General features: G+C 42.5%; 1 protein-coding gene across 3 annotated transcripts in view; it reads left to right on the top strand.

Annotated features, from left to right (window-relative positions):
* LOC149222493 (uncharacterized) overlaps positions 1-26,209 on the top strand; it is a 297,411-nt gene that overhangs the window by 162,442 nt on the left and 108,760 nt on the right. For all 3 annotated transcript variants that reach the window (XM_089385462.1, XM_089385461.1, XM_089385463.1), the window contains exons 9-10: positions 6,345-6,412; positions 6,759-6,821. In XM_089385462.1, the coding sequence (XP_089241588.1) occupies positions 6,345-6,412; positions 6,759-6,821 (131 nt within the window). The remainder of the gene's footprint in view (positions 1-6,344; positions 6,413-6,758; positions 6,822-26,209) is intronic.

The following is a 26,209-nucleotide window of genomic DNA, read 5'->3' as shown; positions in this document are numbered from 1 at the left end:
TAAATTCTAGGGTTTGTAACTAAGCCCTAGTAGAAGTTTGATATTCTAGGATATGATGTGATGATATTATTTCAAATATAATGATAAAATCTAGGGTTCACTACAAACCCTAGTAGAAGTTGGTCATTTAGTTGAAAGCTTAGATTGTGTTGTGATTGATTTTGATTGTTGACATCTAAGGCCTAGTATTTCAAAAATGCAATCTAGGGTTTGCATTTAATCCTAGTAGAAGTCTAACATATGAAATCTAAAGTTGTTAGATGCATTGTAAGTGTACTTGTTTGAATTGCTTCTAGGGTTTGCAATATATTATAGTAGAGTATGCCATATCTTTGGTAGAAATATTGAGGCTCTAGATATAATGAGACTGAATAAGTTACTGATGTGATCTAGGGATTATAAGCTAACCCGAGCAAAAGAAGTTGAAGTATAAAAGTATGTGTCTCTTATTGATTGTGAACCTAACTAAGTTTAGGTATTTGTTGTCTAAAGTCTAATGCTTCCATTATTGTATGATTCTAATATAGTTAACTTCATGCTTCTATATGTATGTATTTGGTTGTACTTGCTGTCTAAGTTGTGCAGGTACATAATCTTCAAGATGATGAAGATGTTCGTAAGTAAAGTTGATTTGATAAGCATGATGAAGGAAGTTATATGAATGATGATGATCAAGAAGGATGGAAGCCATGAAAGATTCTCCGATGTCATAGAAAAGAAGTTGATCTCCCTAAGTTAAGAGGGAGCCTGGATAAAGAAAAGAGTATATCTCCTGAGTTGAGAGGGAGGGCATATTATAGTCATGATGGATACCTTGAAGAAGAAATTGGAGAATGAATATTGAGGTGCTGCTGAAAGAAGGAAAGCAAGATTTGATTGCTGTGTTAGGAAAGGAAGTTAAATGATTGAGGAAACCTTTGTCAAGATTTGTTTGGGAAGCCACGAAGTCCTACTGTGATGAATTGTAAGGCGACATCAAGATGTCTGAAGACCTTGAAGGTTTGTGTTTACTCGATGAGTATTTGAAAGGTTGTCACTGATTGGTGTTGTGTCTGTTCAGGTAAATCTCTCAAGGTTTTTGAAAAAACATACTAGAGGTTAGAGAGATTTGATGTGTTGAGGCATTGAGTGTGTAAAATGCCTGGGAGGACATCTGGCCGACATATGTGTTGATGTCTAGATCCCGAAGTAGTAGGGAGGGTGGTGTTGGTCATAGAGCTCTGAACTTGCATTACGCACCTAGATCTAGTGATATTTTCTTTCTCAAGGAAAATATGTTGTCAAACTACTAGAAAGGTTTGGCATGATTGAGTGTAAGTCCATGAATACCCAAATGGAAATGAATTTCAAGAAGCTTTGTGGTAAAGTTGCAGGCCCTGATTTGGCTAATCCCTCTGAGTACCGTCAATTGATTGGGGCATTGATGTTCTTAGTGAACACTAGACCAGAGATATGTTTTGCAGTCAATACTCTGAGTCAATACATGATTAAGCATGCTCATGCACACTGGGTTGTTGTAAAGCATGTGTTGAGGTACCTGCATGGGACCATCAATCTTGGATTGAGATATGCTGCTGAAGATGTAAGGCTACATGGACACTCTGATGTTGATTGGGTTGGTAACTCTACTGACAAAAAGAGCACATCAGGGTGCTGCTTCAGCTTAGGATCTGCCATGATATCTTGGATGAATAGAAAGCAAAACTTTGTTTCCCTTAGTACGACTGAAGCAAAATACATTGCTGCTAGCATGGTTAGTTGTGAGGTAGTATGGCTAAGGAAGCTCTTTGGAGAGCTGTTTGAGCAAGTATTGGATACTACAATAATTTACTGTGACAATAAGAGTGGGATTAGATTTGTTGAAAATCCTATGTTCCATGACAAGTACAAACACATTGAGATCAAATATCACTATATCCAGGATATGTTACAAAGAGGAGCAGTGGGACTCCATCATATAGTGATTGATGATAAGATTGCTGGCATTCTTACCAAGTCTTTATTGAAAGGGAAGTTCTTGATTTTCAGAGAGCAACTTGGACTAATAGAGGTGACCCTTCCTAGAGAGGGTGGTCATGGATGATGAGCCTTGGATGTGCGAGATCCTTTTCATGTGTTGGCAAGTGGATCCCTCCAAGCAGTGATGAGCCTTAGATGTGCGAGATCCTTGTCATGTGTTGACAAGTGGACCCCCCCAAGCAGAAAGAACTCTTGGTTGTGCGAAGATCTTTGTCATGTGTTGACAAGTGGATCCCCCCAAACAAAAAGGACTCTTGGTTGTGCGAAGATCCTTGTCATGTGTTGACAAGTGGATCCCTCCAAGTGTGTATAGGGTGATGGATGTATCTACCTTATGATGATTCGTCTTCATTAGATTGTAACATCATTGTTCCAAAGCAAAGATAACAAAGATCCTTGTATCAAAAATAAATTCCTCCCTAGCCGAGAGGGAGTGTTGAAAATTTGCAGCGATGAGATGAATTTCCTTGAATAAAATTTCATTCTTGACCTTTCTAGATTCTAAAAATAGAAAGTCATGTATAGCTTTGCAATGATGACTGTTCAAAAATAGTAAATCACCTTCCATCAATTAATAATCATATATAGATGATGGAAAATCAGTTAACATGTCCTTAATCAATCTCAATTATTTAATTTTTAATTTAATCATCATCATTATTATTATTATTATCCTTATGATGCTATAATAATTTTATTAAAAGAGATATACATGTCACCTCTCCTACTTGGCAATCAATCCACCTCTTCTCTCTCTCTCTCTCTCTTTCTCTTTGATGGCAGTCATACCTCTCTCACTCTCTCTCCCTAAATGAATTCGTTCTTCTCGAATGCTCTTACGCACCTCTTACACCTCTTCAATGCATAAGTTACACTCTCTTAAAGGCATGCGTACCTCTATCTCTTTATGGTGTAAGTTACTCCAGGCATGCGTACTCCATCTTGATGGCATGAGTTACTAAGGAGAGCGTACCTCCTTTATGACATAAGTTACTCTCCAATTTTGGCATGAGTAACTCCTCCTCAAGGCATAAGACTTACTTCCTCATGAATTCGACCTCCTTGCTCTTCCTATATTTTTGTGCCTCTCATCCTCACTTGATACACTTGTGCCTGTGAAAGTAGAATTCAAAATTGAGAGAGAGAGAGTTGGAGAGGCTAGAGGAAGATTGAGAGAGAGAGAGAGAGAGAGAGAGAGAGAGAGAGAGAGAGAGAGTCTTGAAGAGCAAGAGCAGATTTTGGAGAGCCAAAGTGATTCAGTGTCTTCATCAGTTACCGCTATCAGAGATCTTCTTCAGATTTGGGTGAACTTCTTCATTCTCTCATTTTACTTTGTATCTCTGCTGAACAATTGATTTCTAATAGAAGAAGAATCTGGTTGGGTTTTCCCCTTGTGGGTTTTGCCCAGGTCATTGACCTAACTTCTCTATGTCTCGTTGAGATCTTGACTGTCTTCTATTCATATGGTTTATGTTCTATTTACAATTACTTAACTTCTATTGCAACATAAAGAAATTATGGATTTAAGTGATTGTAACAACACAAAGCATTTGATTTTTAACACTAATGCCTCTTCTCACATTCCAATACAATAATTCATTAGTGCAATTGAGTAAATAAGCTTGCTAAACAAGGGCAGAAATGGACACTACATAGTAGCATCCCCTTGCAAATGGGGCCTTAGAAATGTACTGGTGTTACCTCACTTGACAAGAGGTTAATGAAGGACCCTTTTAGGCGGTTTCAACCTTTAAGGGAGTGATAGGTCCAAGGTACACCCATCAAGTGGCATGTGTCTTGTGAAAAGATGATGGAATGGATGGGACAAAGGGAAGGCTCCAAGCCACACGCCATGGTACAAGGGTAGATATGATGAAAGAAGCCCATACCTTGGGCATATGAATGTAGGAGGGAGCAATCGTGGTACATGAGTTACCCCAGCCTTTGTTTTTCCACCCTTTTTCATATGCCTTATGCCTTTTATTGATTTTTCTTCATTTAATTGCTTGCGGCTCAAAGGGTTTTGAGCATGATGTGTAAGATGTAGCAGTGATTACCCCATTAAGGTGGGGCAGTTCATCGCCCACCAGGGATTGGGACAATCATGGGTTTCTTAATGATGCAAGGGGGGGCACTCATAGGGGCCCTAGGAACCAGGGTGATGGCCATGATGATAAGGGGTAGAACTCATGTTTGGCTTTTGCCCACGTGCTAAATTTTATTGTCTTGACCATCTTTTGCATTTTGTGGTACATTTTCTGTTGTATGTGGCCATATTATGCTTTTATCTTTCTTTGTTCGCTGCATCAACCTCTGGGGCATCATCCCAGACTCGACCCAAGGTGTGGTCAAGGGGAAGGGGAGGCTAACACCTTGTGGACCCAATGGACAAATGTGGAACCAGATGGGGAAAATGTGAAAAGGGCTTGTAATGAGCAGAGGGAAGTGAGATATATGGTATCGGGAAGACGAACTACGCAACCAAAATCAGAGTTGCCCATGTAGAGCCAATAAAGGAGATCCCACAGGACTAGGATACAAGATTAACCCCCAAAGATGAGGTAAGGAAACAAGAGCACAACCCAAGCCATTTTTTTCTGCCAAATTGCCCACTAATCCATGCCCAAATGTGCCCAAGAAAAGCAAACATAAACACCCAATTACATAATGAAAAATCATACCTTCGGGGTTGGATGCCCCATTTTCAAACATTCTATCATGACATATGAGCGAGGGCTCACTATGGCTGGCTCAGGTGAGGGAGAATGATAGCACATTGAGCTATCAGGTGGCTGCAAGGGGCTGCCGGCTGCCGGCTAAAGACAAATCTAGGAGAAAAATGATCCTATAGGGGTCACCCACTGGTGGTGGGTAACAATGCCATCTTTCTATATCTAAACAAAACTGTTGTGCAAATGTGCTTATTCCTTCAAGCACCTCAGCAAAAATAACGATGGTCCTCTGATCTGACAGAGCTATTGCTGTAACATTCAGAGCTGCTACAATAACCTTCGGATCTGTTGTAATAATAGTTGACAATCGACTTCTCTCAGAGATCCTAGTTCGATACCTTGTTAAAATCTCTTTTCCAACCCTAGGTAGATTACTTCCCTATGATTCTTAAGAAATGTTTTGAAATTTAAAGCAGAAATTTGAGGTCATAAAATAATTTCACTGGCTTGAAATTTAATTGGAGAATAAACAGCGGAAGCAAAAAAATAATTTCCAAATACACAACAAAGTTTCTCCCCATCAAATCTGTTTTTCAGTAACAGTATTCCAAACTTACAAGGACTTTGCACACCGCAAAAATTCACCCATTGAGAAAGATTAACCCACAGAAAAACTTGGCTGTTGTACATCCTTCCCCAGAAAATCGTACAGCTGATCAGCTGGTCAAATTGCTGGCTGAATCAAACCCCCTGCTGTTTCTACTGTGTCCAATTGTACGGCCTCCTGCTGGTGCATATGGCCCCCAATGATTGGCTGAGTCAATTCTCTTGCGGCTAGTTTACTTCTCTCCTTGCCTTGGACACCAAGTGAACTAGCTGTCTCTCTGTGCAACTAGATTACTGTCACAATGACTTTTATGTGTCACTACCTTCCCTTTATAATTTTGTGTTGATGACTAAGGCTCCACAAATCTAATCACTCATTGAGATCAATGGTTGAGATTAGATCCCAATCAACTATGGAGATTACATACATTCACTAATGTAATCAATTTACACTTTATTAGACTTTAAAAACTTCAGAAAATTAGAGGATCTTCACTTTAATAATTAACTTTAACTAAAGTGAATTACAAGGGTAAAAGGACTTTGGACGACTTCCCACATTGTCGACACAAAACTTGCGTGGAAGTACCTGTCTGAGCTAGAAACATCAACAAGGGATACCACCCCCGAGTCTTGAAAAGCACTAATTCAAATGGAGGGGCATCCAACCTTGACAAGGCTAGATGGCATATAATGATTAGGCAGGTCTGCTGGTGCAGATTTTCATGATAACACACTTTGAATGTCTTTCTATAATATTAATTTTCATCTTATTAGGAGATTTCGTCTCTGCTTGTTATCTATTTTCTTGTCGACAATGTGTCTTTAGTGATGGTTTCTTTATGTTGTAGAAACTGACGGCTAAGGACAGTCTCTTATTCTGCTGTTCATTTAGACCAGTGACATTAGGGATTATATTCATTTAATTTGGTTTTGAGTCAGGAGTTGTGTCTGTCTGTGTGTTTCTCTCTCTCTTTCTCTCAATTTTTTCATTTAGCGATGGATTTCAATTTTATGGTTCTATATAATTGGTGGTTATACTTGCAGGTTTTGAAGGAGAAGCCTTTTTTGTTTGATATTGTAGCAAATGGGCGGAATGGCATAGATGTTGACAAGTAAGGTGGTAATTAAAAAAAGTTGTTGTTATGTTAGCATATCAGATTTTAGGTAATTTAGCAGTTACATGGCATGCTGTATTGAACTTCTCCTGCAATTGAGAGTTCTACTTGAAGTATATAATCTATAACTTAAGCTTTTAGTATTTTAAGGGTTACTATATTCTGGTACACTCACATCTATCTTGAGGTACCATAAATTTTAACTGCACAGTATGTTGTTTGAACTTGCTTATTCTAGAATCCGAGACTTCTACATGAACCATTTCATCATTTAAGCCTAGTTTGAAGCTTCAGGATGTGTAAGTTTAGAATAACTGATATAGCTATGCCTATAATATTGTAGGTTTGATTATATTGAACGTGACTGTAGAGCTTGTGGTCTTAGAAGCAGTTTTCAATTTGAAAGGTATGTGATTTTTCCTTAGAGACTATATGTCTACAGACCTTACTACTTATCTCGGTACAATTTCATTCATGCCATTTGGCCGACATTTGCAGTTAGTTTTACAGTAAAGGTATTTGATTTTTGTTTTGACCATTACGATGATTTATAAATAGGACACAGACATACTTACCTTCAATGTGAGTGAGTTTGAACTGGGGTTGTGCTTTTTCTCAATCAGATATGGCCAGCACTTTGATAAATTAATAAATAATGTTGATTATCGGAATGTCTGACTAAGAGATGGCCATTTATGCACATGATAAAACTTGTTCTCATAAGTTTTCAGCCATGCTTGATAATCAATGTGCAGAATTGCTGAAGTTTTAATTTATAAATAAACTGGTGCCAGGTAAATGTATATCTAATCATGGCATTGGATGATTTAAAATTTCATGTGACCAAGAACTCTGATTTTGGCTCCAGACAGTTTCTGAAAGTGGACTATCTCAGAATTGTAATACTTTTCCAGAAAGTCAAGAAAGATGAGGATATAGCATCTTATCAGAAATCAATATATATTTTTCCGTACAGGTTTCAGTCACAGGTATCATGTAGAGAAAACACAAGAAATAGGGATTTAGAAAAAGATGGAAAACCATTGAAGACATTTTTTATATGAAAATCAAGTTATGTTTGCATTTAAAAGACTATCAACCTGCATATGATTAGATTTAGATGCATGACTTTTCTCTTTTGACATTGGCCATATTGTCAGCTTTTGTCAAAACAGAGTCAATGAAAATAGCTATTTTGAGGTCTACACCAACCCTAATCCATGCACCACTCTCACTTGAAATATGAACAAACTTTTAGTATCCATGAACTAACAGTTACATCATTCACTCATAGATTTTGTAGATAAGCTGCAACAATAGGGAATTAATCTTTTGCATATGGCGATTCATGCCAGTACTTTTTGTTGAGATCATAAGATAGTGGATCTACTGTGAAAAGCCCTAATACAGGCAAGTGAAAAATACAGCAGAAATGAAATGAAACTTAAATGATGAATACGTGAGAGACAGCTGTAATACTCAAGCACATGAACAAGAGAATGTGCACTAGATAAGATAAGATAATATAATTTTATTAATGTTCAACGAATGACCACAAATGTAGGATATTGGGACTAAGGGATATATCCAGTACAAGTACCATGTGGGGGTGCCAAGGCAAATCCTAGAAAATGCCAAAGCTAAATCTAGGGTAAAAGAAAGTAAATAAGGATACAACAATAGGACAGCCTCATAAACATGTATATAATCAGATCAAAGGCCTCTGGTGATGTAGAAGACTAAGTGAATAAGACCAGGGCTGGAGGTCGTTGATGTCAAGAATGCCAGAGTCTGATAGCCGACAAGGGGGGTGACAATGGCACTGACTTGCTATCAGAGTCTTCTGGATCCAATGTGGTGTCTGTAAAATACTCCCTAGGAATATCTTGAAATTCCCACTGAAGTTTCTGAGTTTTGCTGAGTTTGTCACTGAGGTATTTTGTCAAACAGTTTGTATACATATGACTGTAGGTGAACTTTTGTAGTTTATTTCAAAACAGAGATACATAGTGCCCAAAAAGAGACTAATAAAGACTTCAAACCAGCAGCATGTAATTTATATTGACTTTAGAAAGTGTACAGTCCACTGGTAAGTTTTGTAACAGCAATACAACTCCAAATTTACAATCTGATATGAAACTTTACAAAGCAAGAAATGAAGAACGTGGGTATGCTCCAGCAACAGGATGACACCGATTTTTTCTAATAACTTCAACCTTCCAAACACGTCCTCAGCATATTATGACTTCTACCTCCAGTAGTTCGAATTGGCACACAACAAGGAATTCAGTCCTCTTAAATAACCAGAATTGGCCTCCACAAGCTGCTGTAACTCGACCCTCTTAAAAACTCAGATCTGGCCAGCAACGCAGGGATGACTCGACCCCCTCTTTGACATTGAAACTTGGCCCAAGAAAGATGTTAATTTGACCATAAACTCTGCTAGCAAGGGAAAGGCAAAACTCGGCCTCTTTGGTACTGAACTCGGACCTGAAACTTTATGGCAGACTTGGCCCCCTTTAGATAGAATTCGGCCCTTAGGCTTCTAGCACTACTGAGCCCCTTCTTTAACAAAACTTGGCCCTCTGATTTATGGCAGAACTTGGTTTGTAAGAAGATTATAGAATACCTAAAGTCTGAATATAAAATCAATTCATAAGTCCTTTAAATATTCTCCATTTCTGCCAATGCTTTTATCCTCTTCAATAGTGAAGCGCAACGTCGAAATCTAATTGATACTGTTCCAATACTAGCTAGGGTGTATAGTTTCAACATCGAAACCAACAACCAGAATGAGGGTTTCCAAAAACCCTAGTCTCTTTCTCAAGAGCTCTCTCAAAATTCTATTTTTCAAGTGAACAAATGCAAGAATGAGGAGAGAGTCCCCATTTCCCTTTTTTTTATAACTCACTTTACTCTTTTGCTACCTTTTTACCTTTTACTTTAATAAAGTCACTTTAGTGGGTTTTCTCACTTTATAATTTAAAATTGACTTTTCATTAGTTTAGAACTCATGCCCCTCTTTTCCCCATTTAGCTTTCGTAATGTTTTCTCCTAGGCGAATTGTGTTCTCTTGATTAATTTTCCCGTCCTAGCCTACAAAAGCTTAATTAAGCTAGCAAAATCTTCCCCTTATGTCTCCTAAGTGGATGGGGACATTACAGTCCTCCCTGCCCAAGATTGCTTGTCCTCAAGCAATTTCATTCCAGAATGTTGGAGCACTTGTTCTCCTTCCCATGTGGCATCTTCGACAGGAATTTTTTTTCATTTGACCAAATATTCTTTAATGGTCTTGCTTCATAGCTTCTACTTCCTTACCTCCAAAATTTCTTCTTGGATTAGAATCAACACCCCTTCTTCGTCCTATGGTGGAAGCTCAGTATAAGTGACAATGTGTTTTCTCAGGGCCTTCTTGAGGCATGAAACATGGAAGACATTATGTATCTTACACCCCTCTGGAAGCTCTAGCTCATAGGCCACCTCTCCTATGCGCCTCACAATCTTGTAGGGTCCATAGAATCTGGGTTTCAATTTCTCTGCCCCCTTCCTTTTAAGTGATGATTGCTGGTAGGGTTGCAGATGAAGATATACCAGGTCCCCAACCTCAAAGCTATGCTCCACCTGATGCCTATCTACATAAATCTTCTATTGATTCTGAGCCATTTGCAAATTATCTTTGAGGAGTCGCAGTATGTCCTGGCTCTCTTGAATCTAGTCCTTAGCTTTAGGTGCCCTACTGTCTCCAAACATCCGATCTACAAATGTTGGTGCATCATACCCATACAAGGCTTTGAAGGGAGTCATCCCAATCGACATGTGATAAGTGATGTTATAACAAGGTTCTCTCAAATGCAACCACTTTATGTAGGCTTTCTGTTGGTTCGACACATAGTCCCTCAGATAGCCCTCCAACCATTTGTTGACTATCTCATTCTGCCTGTTTGTCTATGGGTGGTAACTAGTACTTGGCACTAACTATGTCCCAACCAACCTGAACAACTCCTACCAAAGTCCTCCCATGAATCTGCTGTCCTTGTTGCTGACGATGGTCTTTGAAAATCCATGCAATTAAAGTCTCTCTATGAAGAATAACTCCGCTACTTGTGACGCCGAATATCGGAAATGTAGGGCGAAGAAGTGTGCGAACTTCGTGAGCCTCTCAACCACCACATAAATGCAATCTTTCCCTTGCACCTAAGGTAGCCCTGTGATGAAATCCACCCAAATAATTTCCTATTTTTGTTATGGATTGGGAAGTCTCTGAAGTAACCCTGCTGGATGAGTATGCTCTGCTTTATTTTATTGGCAAATGTTGCACTCCCTTACGAATATCAACGCATTCGTCTTAAGGCCTTTCCATGTTAACCTCTCCTTGGTTTGTTTGTAAGTTTTCAAATACCTAGGGTGCCTTGGCAGCATGCTTGTGTGCTGCATGCATGATCTTTTCCTTAAGTTGAGACTCTAGTACCAGGTAGATCCTGCCTTTGTAGTAGATATTGTCATCTAGGACACAATACCTGTCATTCTGAATCATCCCATCAAGGATCTCACAAGCAAACTTGTTCTTGGAGCACTCAACTAGCAGGAGGGATTTCCAGTCAGCTGTATTCACTATGTGGGAGAGAGAGTGGGTGGAATTCTAGAAAGGGCATCGACTACCACATTGTTCTTTCCCTTAACATACTCAATCTCAAAATCATATGCCGCAAGTTTTACTGATCCACTTATATTGTCACTCGCTCAACTCCTTCTGCTTAATGAGGAACCTTAAGCTGTTGTGATCTATCTTCACCTTAAATCTGTTCCCCATCAAGTACTGTCTAAATTTGGCCAATGCATGCATAATGGCCAACATCTCTTTGTCATTTTCCTTGAGTTTGCAACTCTCAAAAGCAATGGGATGGTTATTTTGCATCAATACGACTCATATCCTAGTCCTTGAAGCATCACACTCAAGCAAAAATGGTTGACTGAAGTCTGGAAAGGCTAGCACAGGACATGAACTCATCACCTGTTTCATCCTACCAAAAGTCGCCTGTGCCTCATCTATCCAATTGAAAGCTCCCTTCATAGTGATGTTTGTAAGAGGTGCTATTAGCTGTGTGAACCCCTTAACAAACTTCTTGTAATAGGTGCAAAGGCCTAGAAACCTTTTTAGTTCTTTCACATTCATTGAGTATATCTTTGCAACCGAGATGAAGTATGAGGCATACCATATAATGTTGGAATCAGCACAACGAGGAGAATCAAATGAAGGTGATCTTGCGAGCAAATACACTGATCTTCATCCTCAAAATCTTCAACAAGTGTAGGGCTTCAAGGGCTTTCCCGGGCTTCTTGTGATTTGGAGCTTCCAATCAATGGAAACTAGATGAATATTAGGAGCTTTCAAACACTGACGTTGGCATTAGTGACAACACCATTCAACAATAGCCCCTCAACAAACAATATCACCAACCAAACATTGGATATATCCGAGACCATCACTGCTAGCCTCTGAAAATATGAGATGTATGATTCTGGACTGCCAGTCTACTTGAGTTGTGCCGACTCTCTGATGTGAATTCCTCAGTCTTTCTTGTCAAAACGCTCAATGAGCTTCTGGGTAAACTCATCGTATGTGGTATTCCTAGTGTGCCCCAAAGTCACTAACCCATGGTATTATCATTCATGGGCCTCACCATCCAAATATAAGATAGGCAATTTAGTGGCATTTGTCTTTTTCATATGATGGAGTTGGAAATATGTGTCCAACTTCTGAACGCATGATCTAGCTGAACATTTTGAGGATCCATCAAAACATGAGAGGGTCACTTTCCCTTGTGAAAGTCATGGCAACTTGAAAGTCTTGTCCCTGCCTCGTACTTCTCCAAGTATTCCCCAAAAGGCTCAACTTGATCAACTGGCACTATTCGTCTTGCTGCTGCCTCATCTAAAAATTGTGGCATAGTGGGTCTAGATGACTTGCTGTATATTTGTGGGTGGATTTGCATGGTTGTGTGTGCATGCCTTCCTTCTCCACTGTTAGACGCTTCACTATTAATGGGTTCCTTCTTCTGCTGTTCCCCCAATTTGTTATTGGATAATTTTACCATCAGCTCCATCACCGCCTTCTGGCCCTTGGCCAAATCATTTAGAATTCTAACTAGGCTGTTAAACTCTTGGTTTTCTTGATCTCCCATGGCTGTCTCACCTTTTTCAGACTGTATTCCTTCTGCTTCTTCTGCTTCCAGAACTTCTTCTTCCTCTTCTTATGCTTTAGGAACTTATTCTTCCTCCCAAGTAGGAGCGGGTTCTCTGCCCTTGTAGCTCCTCTTATAGGTGATAAATTGACGGTTTTCAATACTCATCAAACTGCTTGTTATAATTTGCCCTTCAAACCACATAACTGTCCAAGAACATGCTCTCATACCACTGTAAGATACCCCCTAGGAGTGCCTTGAAATTCCTACTAAAATTTCTGAGTTTTACTGAGTTTGTCAGTAAGGTATTTTAATCAAACAGTTTGTATACATATGGTTGTAGGTTCACTTTTGTAATTTATTTCAAAACAAAGATACACAGTGCCTAGAAAGAGATTAATAAAGACTTCAAACCAACATCATGTAATGTATATTGCCTTTAGAAAGTGTACAGTCCACTGATAAAGTTTGTAACAACAATACAACTCCAAATTTTCAATCTGATATGGAACTTTACAAAGCATGAAATGAAGAACCTGTGTATGCTCCAGCTATAGGATGACACTGGTTTCTTCTAACAACTTCAATCTTCCCAACAGCTCCTCAGCATATTATGATTGCTACCTCTAGCAGTTTGAACTGGCACATAGTAAGGAACTTAGTCCTCTTAAATATCCAGTCTCAGCCTCCACAAGTCTTTGTAACTCGACCCTCTTAAAGTCTCAGATCTGGCTAGCAACACAGGGATGACTCTACCCCCTCTTTGACAATTAAACTTGGCCCAAGAAACATGTTAATTTGACCATAAAGTCAGCCAACATGGGAAAGGCAGAGTTCGTCCTCTTTGGTACTTAGCTCGGCCCTCAAGGCTCAAACTTTATGGCAGACTCGATCCCCTTTAGACAAAACTCGGCCATCAGTCTTCTAGCAGAACTCCACCCCTTCTTTAATAAAAATCGACCCTTTGATTTATGGCAGAACTCGGTCTGTAAGAAGATTATAAAATACCCAAAGTCAGAATATAAACTCGACTGATAACACCTTTAAATCTTCTTCATTTCTGCCAATGCTTTTATCTTCATCAACAATGAAGCCCAATGTCAAAACCTAAGCGATTTTGCTTCAATACTAGCTAGGGTATACACTTTAAACACCGAAACCAACAACCAGAATGAGGGTTTCCAAAAACCCTAGTTTCTTTCTCAAGAGCTCTCTCAAAATTCTATTTCTCGAGTAAACAAATGAGAAAATGAAGAGAGACTCCTCATTTCCCCTTTTTTATAACTCACTTGACTCTTTTGCCACCTTTTTAGCTTTTATTCTAATAAAATCACTTTAGTGGGTTTTCTCACTTTATAATTTAAAAGTGACTTTTTGTTCGCCTAGTACCCATGTCCCCCTTTTTCCCATTTAACTTCTATAATGTTTTCTCCCAGGCGAATTGTGTTCCCTTGATTAATTTTTCCTGTGCTAGTCTACGGGAACTTAATTAGTCTAGTAGAAACGTCCCCTTATGTCTCCTAAGTGTATGGGGACATCGCAGTGTTTGGCTGCATGATCCTCAGGGGGATTTTGGAGCGAGGGATACTCTTAGCATTCGAGGCCAAGGGAAGAAGCTTTGGATAAGTCTTTGGTTGATCTGATGGGGCTAGGGAGGAGTCCGTCCGCGGGGGGAGGGAGGTGGCACCTTGCTCAGGAATATCTGGAACTGATGTGTTGTTTGACACCTCCAAAACAATGTCAAGGATATCGATTGGCCTCCCAAAGGGTGGGGGGCTGAGTGGAAACCCAAAGTCTCGCTGTTCTACTATCTAAAATACTCTGGAATTGAAGTCATCGCTTGTTGCTTCGATCAATCGGATCAACCTGAAACTATGATGTGAGCATCCGAGGCCGAAGGAAAGAAGCTTTGGATAAGTCTTTGGCTGATCCGATGGGGCTAGGGAGGAGTCCGTCTGCGGGGGGGAGGGGGGCGGCACCTTGCTCAGGAATCTCTGGAACAAATGTGTTGTTTGACACCTCCAAAACAGTCTCAAGGATATTGATTGGCCTCCCAAAGGGTGGGGGGCTGAGTGGAAACCCGAAGTCTCATTGTTCTACTATCTAAAATACTCTGGAATTGAAGTCATCCCTTGTTGCTTCGATCAATCGGATCAACCTGAAGGCTGAAACTATTATGTGATCATCCAAATTGTCCCCAAGTGAGTTGGTGTATGTAGGATCTGGGATCTGTGTCTAAATATCTCCTTGATGAAGAGGACTAGGCATCTCTGGTCAGGATATTGAAGGAAGGTAGAGATGAATCCTCTTGAATCTCTATACAGGTAGTGGTAATGCCTCCGATCTCATTGTATAGGGGGCACCTAAAATTGAGAACTTGCTTTTTCTTTGGTTCCTGAAGGTGGCACATTTGACAAATCTTATTAGATCTTCATATATGGTGGTCAGTCTTCGCTCGGAGTTGATGAGAATCAACCCGAAGTTGGCCCAAAGGGATATCCTGAGTGAGTGCATCAAATATCTGCATGTGTATGGGGGGTGAATGATGATGCCATCTTGTAATTCCAGGAAATGATGCCATCTTGTAATTCCAGGAAATGCTCAAGGTCGGAGGACATCTTCAGGGCCAGGCCCATGGAAAGGGTGGGCCGGGGGAAGGGGGAGTCCAAGTGACCTGAATATACAATTTGTAGATATCCTCTTTGATGGATTGATTCAGTATCAGTTTGGGCGGAACAGGATGGGTTGGTGCAACAAGGGAGAATCTGAAGGGGTGAAGGCACTCGAGGGAGATGGTCAGTGTTTGGAGAAGTCGACATACATCTGAGAACCAACCTCATGTTTGGCCTATGTAGTGATCTAGTGTAATTTTCTTTTTAGATTTTCTTTAAGCGACTAGGGTTTTTCAATAAAATTTTCTTTTACCAGTTTCAAAAGAAATAAACATCACAACATAGATGTAACCTTCCAGTAAACAATATGCCAACCATATGGAACAATGCTACAAATTGATCATCCATTAATGCAATAGTATTGCCATGGTCCAATCTCAATTGTTTAGTAAAACATAACTACTTACAATGCAATTGCACGTGAATTCCAATTCAACAAACTAGATAAATTATCACTACTTTCATGAATTGACCCAACTACATTGTTTGATTTTAATCATGGAAAAAATGCCAAATTAGTTCAAGACTAATCCTTGTGTGTATCAGGGATTATCCACTCTATGATTGTAGCCTAGAATTGAGGTGCGATTTGCCTTATGACATTGGCGTGATGTTTGGAGGGTTACGTGGACTCTGGTCTGCCCTTCAAAGTCTGTTTCTGTGTTTGCCTTAGGACTTGGGAATGCAAGTTCTGATCCTTCTTTGGGATCTTCGACCTAACTTACTCAACTGGCATCAGGACTAAGCTATTATTTGGTCACAAGGTAAATACAAAAAAACTATAAAAGGCAACCCACTCGCTCGAGAAGGATATTGCTTGGTCCGAGTATGTGATTGAATCTATGGATTTACTTCAAAACTTATTCCAAATATTTGTTTTTGTTTACTTTAGAATTTTGGTCTAAGTTTCCACCTTAAGCAACTTGCGTGGATTCAACTTCTAAAGGATGTGAACTCAACTTTTATTCACCAAGACCTTACAAATAGAAAATTCACCTTGCTTGCCAAAACAAATAAATAGAGACAAAGTAAATTAAAAGCTCTACTGCTTCTTGACGTAGATGACTCCTGTGCTAGAACAAAGAAGAGTGATTAGGTAGGGTGGGATCACCTCCACTGAAAGTAGTCCAAAAGAGAAAAATGAGGTCTTAAACCCTCAAAACCCTAGGCTCAACAAAACATGGATGAAATAAACCAATGCAAGTCATGCCTCAAGTGCTTCTAAGCCTTTTGTATTTATAGATTTCCTTGAGAGGGTTTTCTCTTTAATTAGCTGAGTGATGTTCACACCAAGCCCCAATTTCGGGCTTTTTGCCCCAACTTCCCTAAAACTTGCCTAATTTTGGATATTTTTGGGGTTTCCCCTTTATTGACGACTACAACCTACAAGGATCGATAGGCTACTTCGTCCCTTGGTTAAATTAATCCCTTGGGGAAAAAATGATGAATGGGGTTAAAATGAGTGGAAGGGGGGTGATGTGTATGGAATCGGGAAGCGAGACCACGCAACCAAAATCGAGATTTCCCATGTAGTGCCATCGCTAAAGCCAATGGCTAGTAAAGGAGATCCCCCGGGATGAGGATACATGGGTAACCATGAAATTGGGCAATGGAGACAAGAATACAAACCTAACCCACTCTCTTCGCCGAATCCCCCCACCAATCCATGCTTAAAAGTGCCCATGAAAAGTAAACAAAATTACTCAACCAAACCAATGTAAAGTCATACCTTTGGGGTCGAGAGGCCCACCTTCAAACATACATTCATAACAGATGGGCGAGGGACCACATGGCTGGCTCATGTGGTGGAGAAAATGGCACATCGAGCTATCTGGGGGGGCTGCAACGCGTTGCCGGCTAAGGACACTCTAGGATTTTTTTTTTCTCCTATGCATACTACCCACAGGGGGTGGGCAACAGTACCCACTGTTGTCTGTGAAGCTTCTTTTAGGATGTTTTTGATGCCTTCAAACTAATGATGCTACTTCTATATCAAAGAGTATCTTTTACAACAATGATTTTGGGCCTTATTCTTTTGTTTTCTTTTGCAAACCCTAGCCAGTGAACTTTAGCAATCAAATGAAAGACTATGAAATAGAATGCTTTAGAGGTTTGCCATACATCAAGGTTTCTATGAACAAGATCAAGACTTAATCACACAGATTTGCCAATGCCAACCAACCTTCGCTACAACCTTTTAGAAAATTAGAAACAGTGATGATGCTTTAATAAAATGTCACAATGTCAAACTTCAACACATTAATCCTTTACCGAGATCTGTGCACTAATCACGCTTGATCACCCACTAGATTAGATTTCTATAGACTTGGACCGACTATCAGAACTTCAACATTCAAAAGAGCTGTAGATTTACGCACCATAAACTAGAGGAAATAAAACAAAGTTCTTATACAAGGCTTCTCTCCACATAACAAGATAGTGCATCCTTCAGATCTGCGTCAAGGAGATTACTCGAAGTGCCAAAAAGTACCTCAAATCTACATTGGTATTATATGTCTTAACTAGGCTGTCATGTCCCCTCTCAAATACATTTGTAACAGGGTGTTGCTACACAATTTTGCACAATTTTGGCTAAGGAGAAGAACCCAACATTTTTGACTTAGGGACTTAGGAGGAAATTCGACTTTATTTGGCTACTTGTGGAATGTGGGGGCCACCCACATGTGAATTCAAACTAGGCCATTCGAATGGCTTGGAGGGAATTCGAATAGCTGGATGGAGGGGCCCACATGAAGCAAGGAAGGCCCAAGGAGATAAAAGGAGGAGGAAGCTCTCATTTGGATTCATTCAGATGGGAGACCCCATTCAGATGGGAGACTGTTTCAGGGAGTGGCAATCTATGGATGCAGACTTCAGGGAAGCACTCCCTTTCAGAGATTTCTCCAAGCTCAAACAGAGTGAGAAGAACAAGGGTTATGGAGGACAAGGAACCGAGAACTATGAGCTGTAGATGACCATAGGGAGGATGTACTTCCCTACTTTCGATGGCACTGCCAAGTCCACGACTAGGGCTTGGGTTGAGAAGATGGACACCTACTTCCAACTCAACCGGATGACAGAACAGGAAGCCATCAAGATGGCCACACTGCACATGGAGGGGGAAGTCCATGACTGGTGGTTCCATGGCTTGGCCACCCTAGGGCATGCCAATGTGGTTTCTTATGAGGATTTCACCAGGAGGGTGGTGGAGTGTTTTGTTCAGAGAGATCCAGAGGCCCATTTCAGAGAGCTGACCCAACTGCGCCAAACAGGCAACCCGGAGCAGTACATCTCAGAGTTTCTACGAGTATCAGTGATGGTACCAAATCTATCAGAGGCTAGGAGGGTATACACCTTCATTGAGGGCTAACTTGAGCCCCTGCGTGGACCGGTGAAGTCACACAGACCCTCCATGGAGCAGGAGGCAGTTTTTTGCACTAGAGATATACAGGGGGCCATCCCGAAGACTGGAGCGCCTTTTCCTGCATGGACCCCTTTTCCACATAAGGGGCATGAGACTAGACCTCCACCTCAGAGGACCACACAGGGGTGGGGGCAGGTAGATGATGAGACACGAAAGGACCGTAGGAGGAGGAAGTTGTGCTTCACATGCAGGGAGCCTTGGGCACCAGGCCATCGGTGCACTACCAGCAGAGCACACTATATTGAGGTTTTTTTAGATAGTGACTAGGAGGACGAGGTGAAGCAGGAGTGTGGTGTGGGAGATGGTGAGAGTCCGGTAGATAGAGGGCCACCACCACCACCTTGACAGGGAGGGGTATTTCTTGCCCCATCCGGGGGAGTCCTTGCTTCCTTATGCGGGGTTCCCAAATTTTTGACATTGAGGATCAGAGGCACCGTATAGGGGCAGTGGTTGTCAGTCGTAGTTGACAGTGGGGCTACCCACAACTTCATAGATGCCTAGTTGGTTCAGAGGAGGGGCCTCACCACGACTGAGTTTGAGGGCTTTTCAGTCCTAGAACCAGGTGACCACACCATACAGTGCACTCGATATGTGCCTGCCTTGACAGTAGTTATGGGGAACTTCTCGATGATGGACCATTTCTTTGTGGTCGATGTGCCAGACACAAACGTGGTGATGGGTGTCCAGTCTATACTCCCTTGGGCGAGTCACGATAGATTGGAGGAAGGTAGAGATGGAGTTCATTGGGTTGGATGGCAAACATGTATTTCTGAGAGGCATGCAGTCTTGTCCACCTTAGATAGTCTCAGACTCTCAGCCCACAGGACGGAGGCAGATCTGCGACATGGGGACATTGCATGGGCAGTAGAGCTGAGGATTTCAGAGGTTGGGGGATAGGCCCAGCCACCATCGCCAAACATACAAGCTTTACTGGACAAATACACAGTTGTGCTTGGGGACATTCCACCAGGGCAGCCACCAGACAGGGGATTCAAGCACACTATTGAGTTGGAGCCAGGTGTGCAGGCAGTGATTACCACCCCTTACAGGCATCCCAAGGCCTATAAGGATGAGATAGAGAAGGCCATTCAGGAGCTGTTAGCATTGGGCCATATTAGGCCAAGTTCCAGTCCCTTCGCTTCTCCAGTAGTACTGGTGAAGAAGAAGAATGGAACCCTTCACATGTGCATTAACTACCGGGCCCTCAACCTGAAGACATAGATGAGCTGATGGATGAGCTTAGAGGAGCCAAGTAATTCTCTAAGATTGATCTCCGTTCGGGGTACCACCAGGTCAGGGTGAGGGATTAGGATATCCCTAAGACAACTTTCCAGTGCCACTATGGGCACTTCGAGTTCCTGGTCATGCCATTTGGAATGACCAACGCTTCGGCCACTTTCCAGTCATCCATGAACCGTGTCTTCCAGGGACAGTTGAGGAGGTTTGTGCTGGTTTTCTTCGACGACATTCTGATTTACAACCGGACATGGGAGGAGCATCTCCAACACTTGGAGGAGGTACTACGGATCCCGGAGGAGCATCAGTTTTATGACAAACTATCCAAGTGCGAGTTTGGCTTGACAGATGTAATGTTACAAACTTAATTAAACAGTGATATACAAAACAAAATCGATTTGTGATAGGAAATAAAAAAATCAACAAATGCTTATTAAAACTCCAGAAGTGAGAACCAACTGAGCCATTTTATTAATTAAATGGAGCAAGTACAATAATATGGAGAAATGCTCCTGGGCTTGCCTCAAGGGCAAGCTTGACAGGACCTAGGTGATAAAACAATAGTCTCAAAGCTGGAAATGACTGCTCCTCTAATGCTCTGTGTTGTCCCCAGAAACTACACTGCTTGTTGGAAAGGAACTTCAAGAAACCTCATCTTTGGTGCTGAGAAAATGTTGAAACTTCATATTTAGGATCCTTGTCAAAAACATAGAAAAACCCAGAAAGGGTTTGGGTTGGATCCAACCTCCCAAATTCGACCTCCAATATGTCCTATGCAATCCTTATCAATTCTACACTTTCTGTTACAAAGATAAGGCTAAAAACCTCACCTCCGGTGCTCAGAAAATTATGAAACTTTATATCTAGGATCCTTATCGAAAACCCAGATAAACCCATAAATGGTTTTGCCAGATTTTGAACTTTCAAACTCGACCTCCAACATGCCCCATGCCCTCCAAGCTGCTCCAGAAAACGGCCTGCAATAAACCCCAATCGAAATCCTCCTCCAATCTCATGAAAATGCAACAATCACTTCTCCAGATATTTCCTTTAACCTCCACGGTAAAGTTCAGCCTCAAAGGCTGATACTCTACCCTCCACGTGAACACCTAGTGCTGCCTCTGCACTGGCCTAGGATGTGTGAAAATCACCCTGCGAAGTAGCACACTCCTCCAACTCCAAAACTTCTTCCAAATGCCAACAATCCTTCACCCAAACTCCTCTGCAAGAAGCCACAAGCAAACTCAGCCTAGTAATACGCACCACCTGGAGATGGATGCAATCACTGGGAATCACACTGAGATCCTCCTCCTAAATAAATGAAAGAAAACCTTCCTAGGGTGGCACTCGAAGTCCCCCGAAGAAAGGGTGAGGTCTTCGCTTGAAGAACTCGTGCTGAACAACAAGTGACTCGGCTAAGCAGCTCGACAACCAAAGAGAAATCAATACCAAAAAGATGAATGAATTAGATGAGAAGAGCTGCCTTATATAGATTTCGTGGAGCGCTTTTCCCTCCAATTTGTCCTCCATCGTGGGCCCTCACTTAACCACCTCCATGCAAAATGTAACCACCTCCATGCAAATTGAACTAGGGAGTGTGTAACTTAACTACAACACAAATAACTTTTCCAAAGTCTAATCTCCTAATAAAATCGAATGGGGTCCACTAGCTCCAAAATTGGCCCCATAATACAAAAATTTATGTTGTTCCAAAATGATTTAGGAAGGAACATGACAATCCTCCCCTCCCAAATGTTGCTTGTCCCCAAGCAACTTCGGTGCTGGATGCTCAAGTATGTTCTCGCCCTCCCAAGTAGCATCCTCATCCAGCAAGCTCCTCCAATACACCAAAAATTGCTTGTCCTCAAGCAGTGCTTGAATAAGAGCCCTCTTGACTCTGGATCCCCACTGTCGCTGTAAACTTCACCAGGGTTCCAAATATGCCATTGGATCGTCTCTGATCGTTGTACTATCCTATAGTGAAGGAGTTCCCCGATACCAGGATCCCAAGCCAACCTAATCAACATGAAGCACCCCTTGCTCCACTGACTATCCTTCCAGATAGGGGCGTTAGAACCCTTTTGTCTACTGCTAAAATGTAGAGCATCCAGACAATTTGAAACTCCTTCCAAATCCTCATGAAGCTACCCTATCGAATAGTCCACCCCATGCACTCTGATTGTGGGCCCCTGAAGATACAACTCAATCCCCATGTGAATGAAGCCTCTCATGCATGAGCTCCTCCTGCAATCCTCTTGCTGGCCATCTTGCCATGCTGATGAAGTCTCCCATGCCATCAGCAAATCATGGAAACCAAATGGAAGATCTGGATGACCCTCCCCTGTAGAAACCCGCTCACCTCGAGTAATTGAACTGCTCAACCCTGTTATGCTAGAATCCCCTGCCCATCGCAGAAGGAACCTATCCTGCTGACATCATGACACTCTGGTAATGACTGACTTCCTAGCATGCTCATACCAGAGCCTCCTCTCCCATAACTCTCGGTCATAATCTATGCGATGATGGAGGCTAGGCCAATCTTGCCAAAGCGACTCAACAATGTCGACGCCTATCACTCCATGGCTAGCCCCAATCCTGAGCAACAATCTACCTCGTCCTATGGTGAGGGCTTCAGTGATCCCCCATGTGTCCGCTTGTGAATGAATCAGTCCGCCTGTCATCCCGACCATGCTCACTGAGGAGTGGAGTATCCCACCAATCCACTGGATCCCTGGATCCCATAACCATACTGGAGGTCCAAAACCCCCAATCCTCTCTGTTTGCCATTGTGATATGCTGCTAGTTGTTGGGACCCCTCTGTGCCCCGTCTCTACCTCATGTAGGTATCCAATAGGTAGGCACCGAGCATCAAGAACCTGTGCCGCGAATATCCAGTTGCTCTGTGCCTGCCAAATCACACAATGAGATCTGCTATCCCAGCTCCTGATGATGTGCCCGGGTACTGTCGGAAGCCTAGGCATCATCCTGCCAACAAGGACTACCGTCCTCTGCACCTCATGCTCACCTAACGCCTCAAGCTGTCTAGTTGAAAAAGCACCATGTAACTCCCTATCAGTCACCTCCCCAAGTGTGAGCCTAGGGGTGGAACATATGCTACCTCGACAATCAACCATGCCATCCCTAAGCCTATATTCGTCAACTAGTGCACCTACCAAGTGCCTCAATTGGAGAGTCTCATCCCAACTCATGACACGAGGTGTCTCATCCAACTGCCTAGGGGGAGCCTCCCAAGCCCTCTTGCCTGAATGGAGAGTGTCAAGGGGCAACAAACAAACACTTTGCAATTGTAAACAACATCGGAGGAGGATGGGTATGATCATGAATCCATCAGAATGCTCAAGAGTAATCCTACAGACGACCCCCTCTCTCTTTCGGATTTGCTGATAACCCGCTCGATGCCCTGTCTCCACTAAACATGGTGTCTCCAGATGCTCAATGGTGTCCTCATCAATCCTAGGTGGGCTGCATCCCATGGTACACATAGTGCCCCTGTCCATAAGTCTCTTGGGAGGCAACGCTCCAAGTGCACATTGTGCTGATCATTTACCACTGCATACCACCCAGTATGGCCACACTCCTCGACATGCCACTGTATGCCGCAACCTGTCCCGATACACCATTGGATACTCCTGGCTATGACTATACCATCCTGTGTCCCACTTGTGTCACTGCACCTGTCACTCCCCACATGTACTCAATGCGATGTGAGGTACTCCCACTCCACAACGCAGTCCAACATACTACGACACACCCCCATGCGTCTCCATGCCCATTCGCATACCACTGCTCCACACTAGATGCTCCTACCCATCCTTGGATGTGATGGCCTAAAGTTGTGTCCATATGCGTCGGCCCGCACCCGACCTGTATCATCACCTCCACCCTCGCATGACCATGCTCTTAGATGAAGGGATCTCCCCTCCAAATCCTCCCTGAGGGATCCGAGGAGCGAATCTCCCTATGTGTAAGTAGTGATGCCATCACTGCTCTGCTCCTCTGCGTTGTCTGTGCCCTGCACAAAAGTGAAGAGTCCCCAACTTCATACAAGATACTGTCTGGTGGCCTGCCAATGCCACTTCCTATAACAAACTCCTACCAGAGTATGTTGATCACACCGTGATCTTGTGTACAATCGTCATACCTAGACAACTAAAGGAGTCTGCCCAAGAACTGGTTGGCCACTGGTGCTGACCAAAACTCTCCTAGCGGAGGTGCACGCTCGATTGCTAGGTCAACTATACCCTCTAGGTCGTAGTCAACCGGTATACCTGGGAAATGATAGGTGGTCCCTCTCGGATCCCAATGCCAGTTGGGGCTTCCAGCATCCCCAGTGCCTGGAAACTCCTGTTGAGCTCCACCTGGGTCCACTACCATCTCCATAGCCCACTCCACCGGGTACCAACTTAGAATCTCTCGCCACCCAACCCCAAGAGAGGGATCGAATGCACAAACAACCTCACATAGAACAACCCCAGCATGCGGGTGTTGCACCCTGTGCAACTCGGGTTGTCTCATCTCACTATCCTGGTCAATACATAAAATCTAACTAGGTAGCTCTGTCTCTCTTTGTCCAATGGGCCAAGGTAAGGTAACAGTGCTGCCAGCCCCATCCATGTATGCCCGAAGAAGGCTGCTCTCGCGCTCCAACGTGCACTCTAGCTGCACCAGTAGGGAATCCAACCGCTCCCCAACGTGAGTCAATTTGGTCGTGGACTCGGCCACAAACTGTTCTCATGCCCTCCAACTCCTCGTTCTGTTGCAGAATAGCTTCACACACTAATGCGACCTTCCTTTTTAATGCTAGAAGGTCGGCCTAAAACTGGTGCAACTGCCGTGGGCATCTATTGCTTGTAAACTCGGTCACAGCTCCAGACACCTCAGCAACTGTTGGCATCTTGTCCATTTCTGGCTCCTCCTCAACAAATGACTCTATGTTTGTAGGCTCTATCTTCTCCACCAAGGTGTCAACTGGGGCTATCGAAGAGGTCCCTAATAAAGGTGACTCATGTGACACACCGGGTATATCGATGTGCTCCTCACCATCCCGTGGGCTCTCAGCATCATGCTCAACCTCCTCCGGCTCCTGATATCTGAAGCCAGGTCTCCACCAGCAAAAGCACCCCCTGGTCTCACCCTCTAACTATCTTTGTCTTGCCTGCTTCCTTTCAGGAGATTTGGTGCCTTGCTCTGGTCGACTTTCCCCACATGATGTAGATGGTTGCACCCCCACGACCTGCACACCTCTCACGTCTCTGCTGTAAGGGTGAGGATAATTTTGGTCTATCACCCTCCTTAACTAGGCCAACCTCTCATTGTCCCAATGAATTCTACCCTAGAATTTCTACATACTGGGTTTCCCTTAAGCCATGGGTTTGTCTCCGATTTCCCCCGTCACTGTGCACTCATGCCCAAAGATTCCATGATCTTCTAGCTAGTTTCCCACAGCTGGGCTAGGATCATGCTCTGATACCATTGTAATGTTCCAAACTTAAATAAACAGTGATATGCAAAACAAAATCGATTTGTGACGGGAAATAAAAACAATCAGCAAATGCTTATTAAAACTCCAGAAGTGAGAACCAACTGAGCCATTTTATTAATGAAATGGAGGAAGTACAATAATATGGAGAAATGCACCTGGGCTTGCCTCAAGGGCAAACTTGACAGGACCCAGGTGATAAAACAATAGTCTCGAAGCTGGAAATGGATGCTCCTATAATGATTTGTGTTGTCCCCATGAACTACACTGCTGGTTGGAAAGGAACTGCAAGAAACCCTATCTCTGGTGCTCAGAAAATGTTGAAACTTCATATTTGGGATCCTTGTTAGAAAACCAGAAAAACCCAGAAAAGGTTTGGGTTGAATCCAACCACCCAAATTCAGCCTCCTATATGCCCTACACAATCCCTAACAATTCTACATTGTCTACTGCAAAGATACGGCTAAAAACCCACCTCCGGTGCTCAAAAATTATGAAACTTTATATTTGGGATCCTTGTTGCAAACCCATAAAAACCCAGAAATGGTTTGGCCATATTTTGAACTTTCAAAATCGACCTCCAATATGCCCCATGCCCTTCAAGTTGCTCCAGAAAACGGCCTGCAATAAACCCAAATCAAAATCCTCCTTCAATCTCATGAAAATGCAACAATCACTTCTCCAAATATTTCCTTTAACCTCCACGGTAAAGTTCAGCCTCAAAGACTGATACTCTACCCTCCACGTGAACACCTAGTGCTGCCTCTGTGTTGGCCCAGG

This window comes from Pinus tabuliformis, chromosome Q (genome assembly GCF_031772625.1).
Source record: "Pinus tabuliformis cultivar Carrire ecotype Pingquan chromosome Q, CPIR1, whole genome shotgun sequence".
Classification (NCBI taxonomy): Eukaryota; Viridiplantae; Streptophyta; class Pinopsida; order Pinales; family Pinaceae; genus Pinus; species Pinus tabuliformis.
Note: the sequence above shows the minus strand (reverse complement) of the source record. Positions and strands in the feature narration are given on the sequence as shown.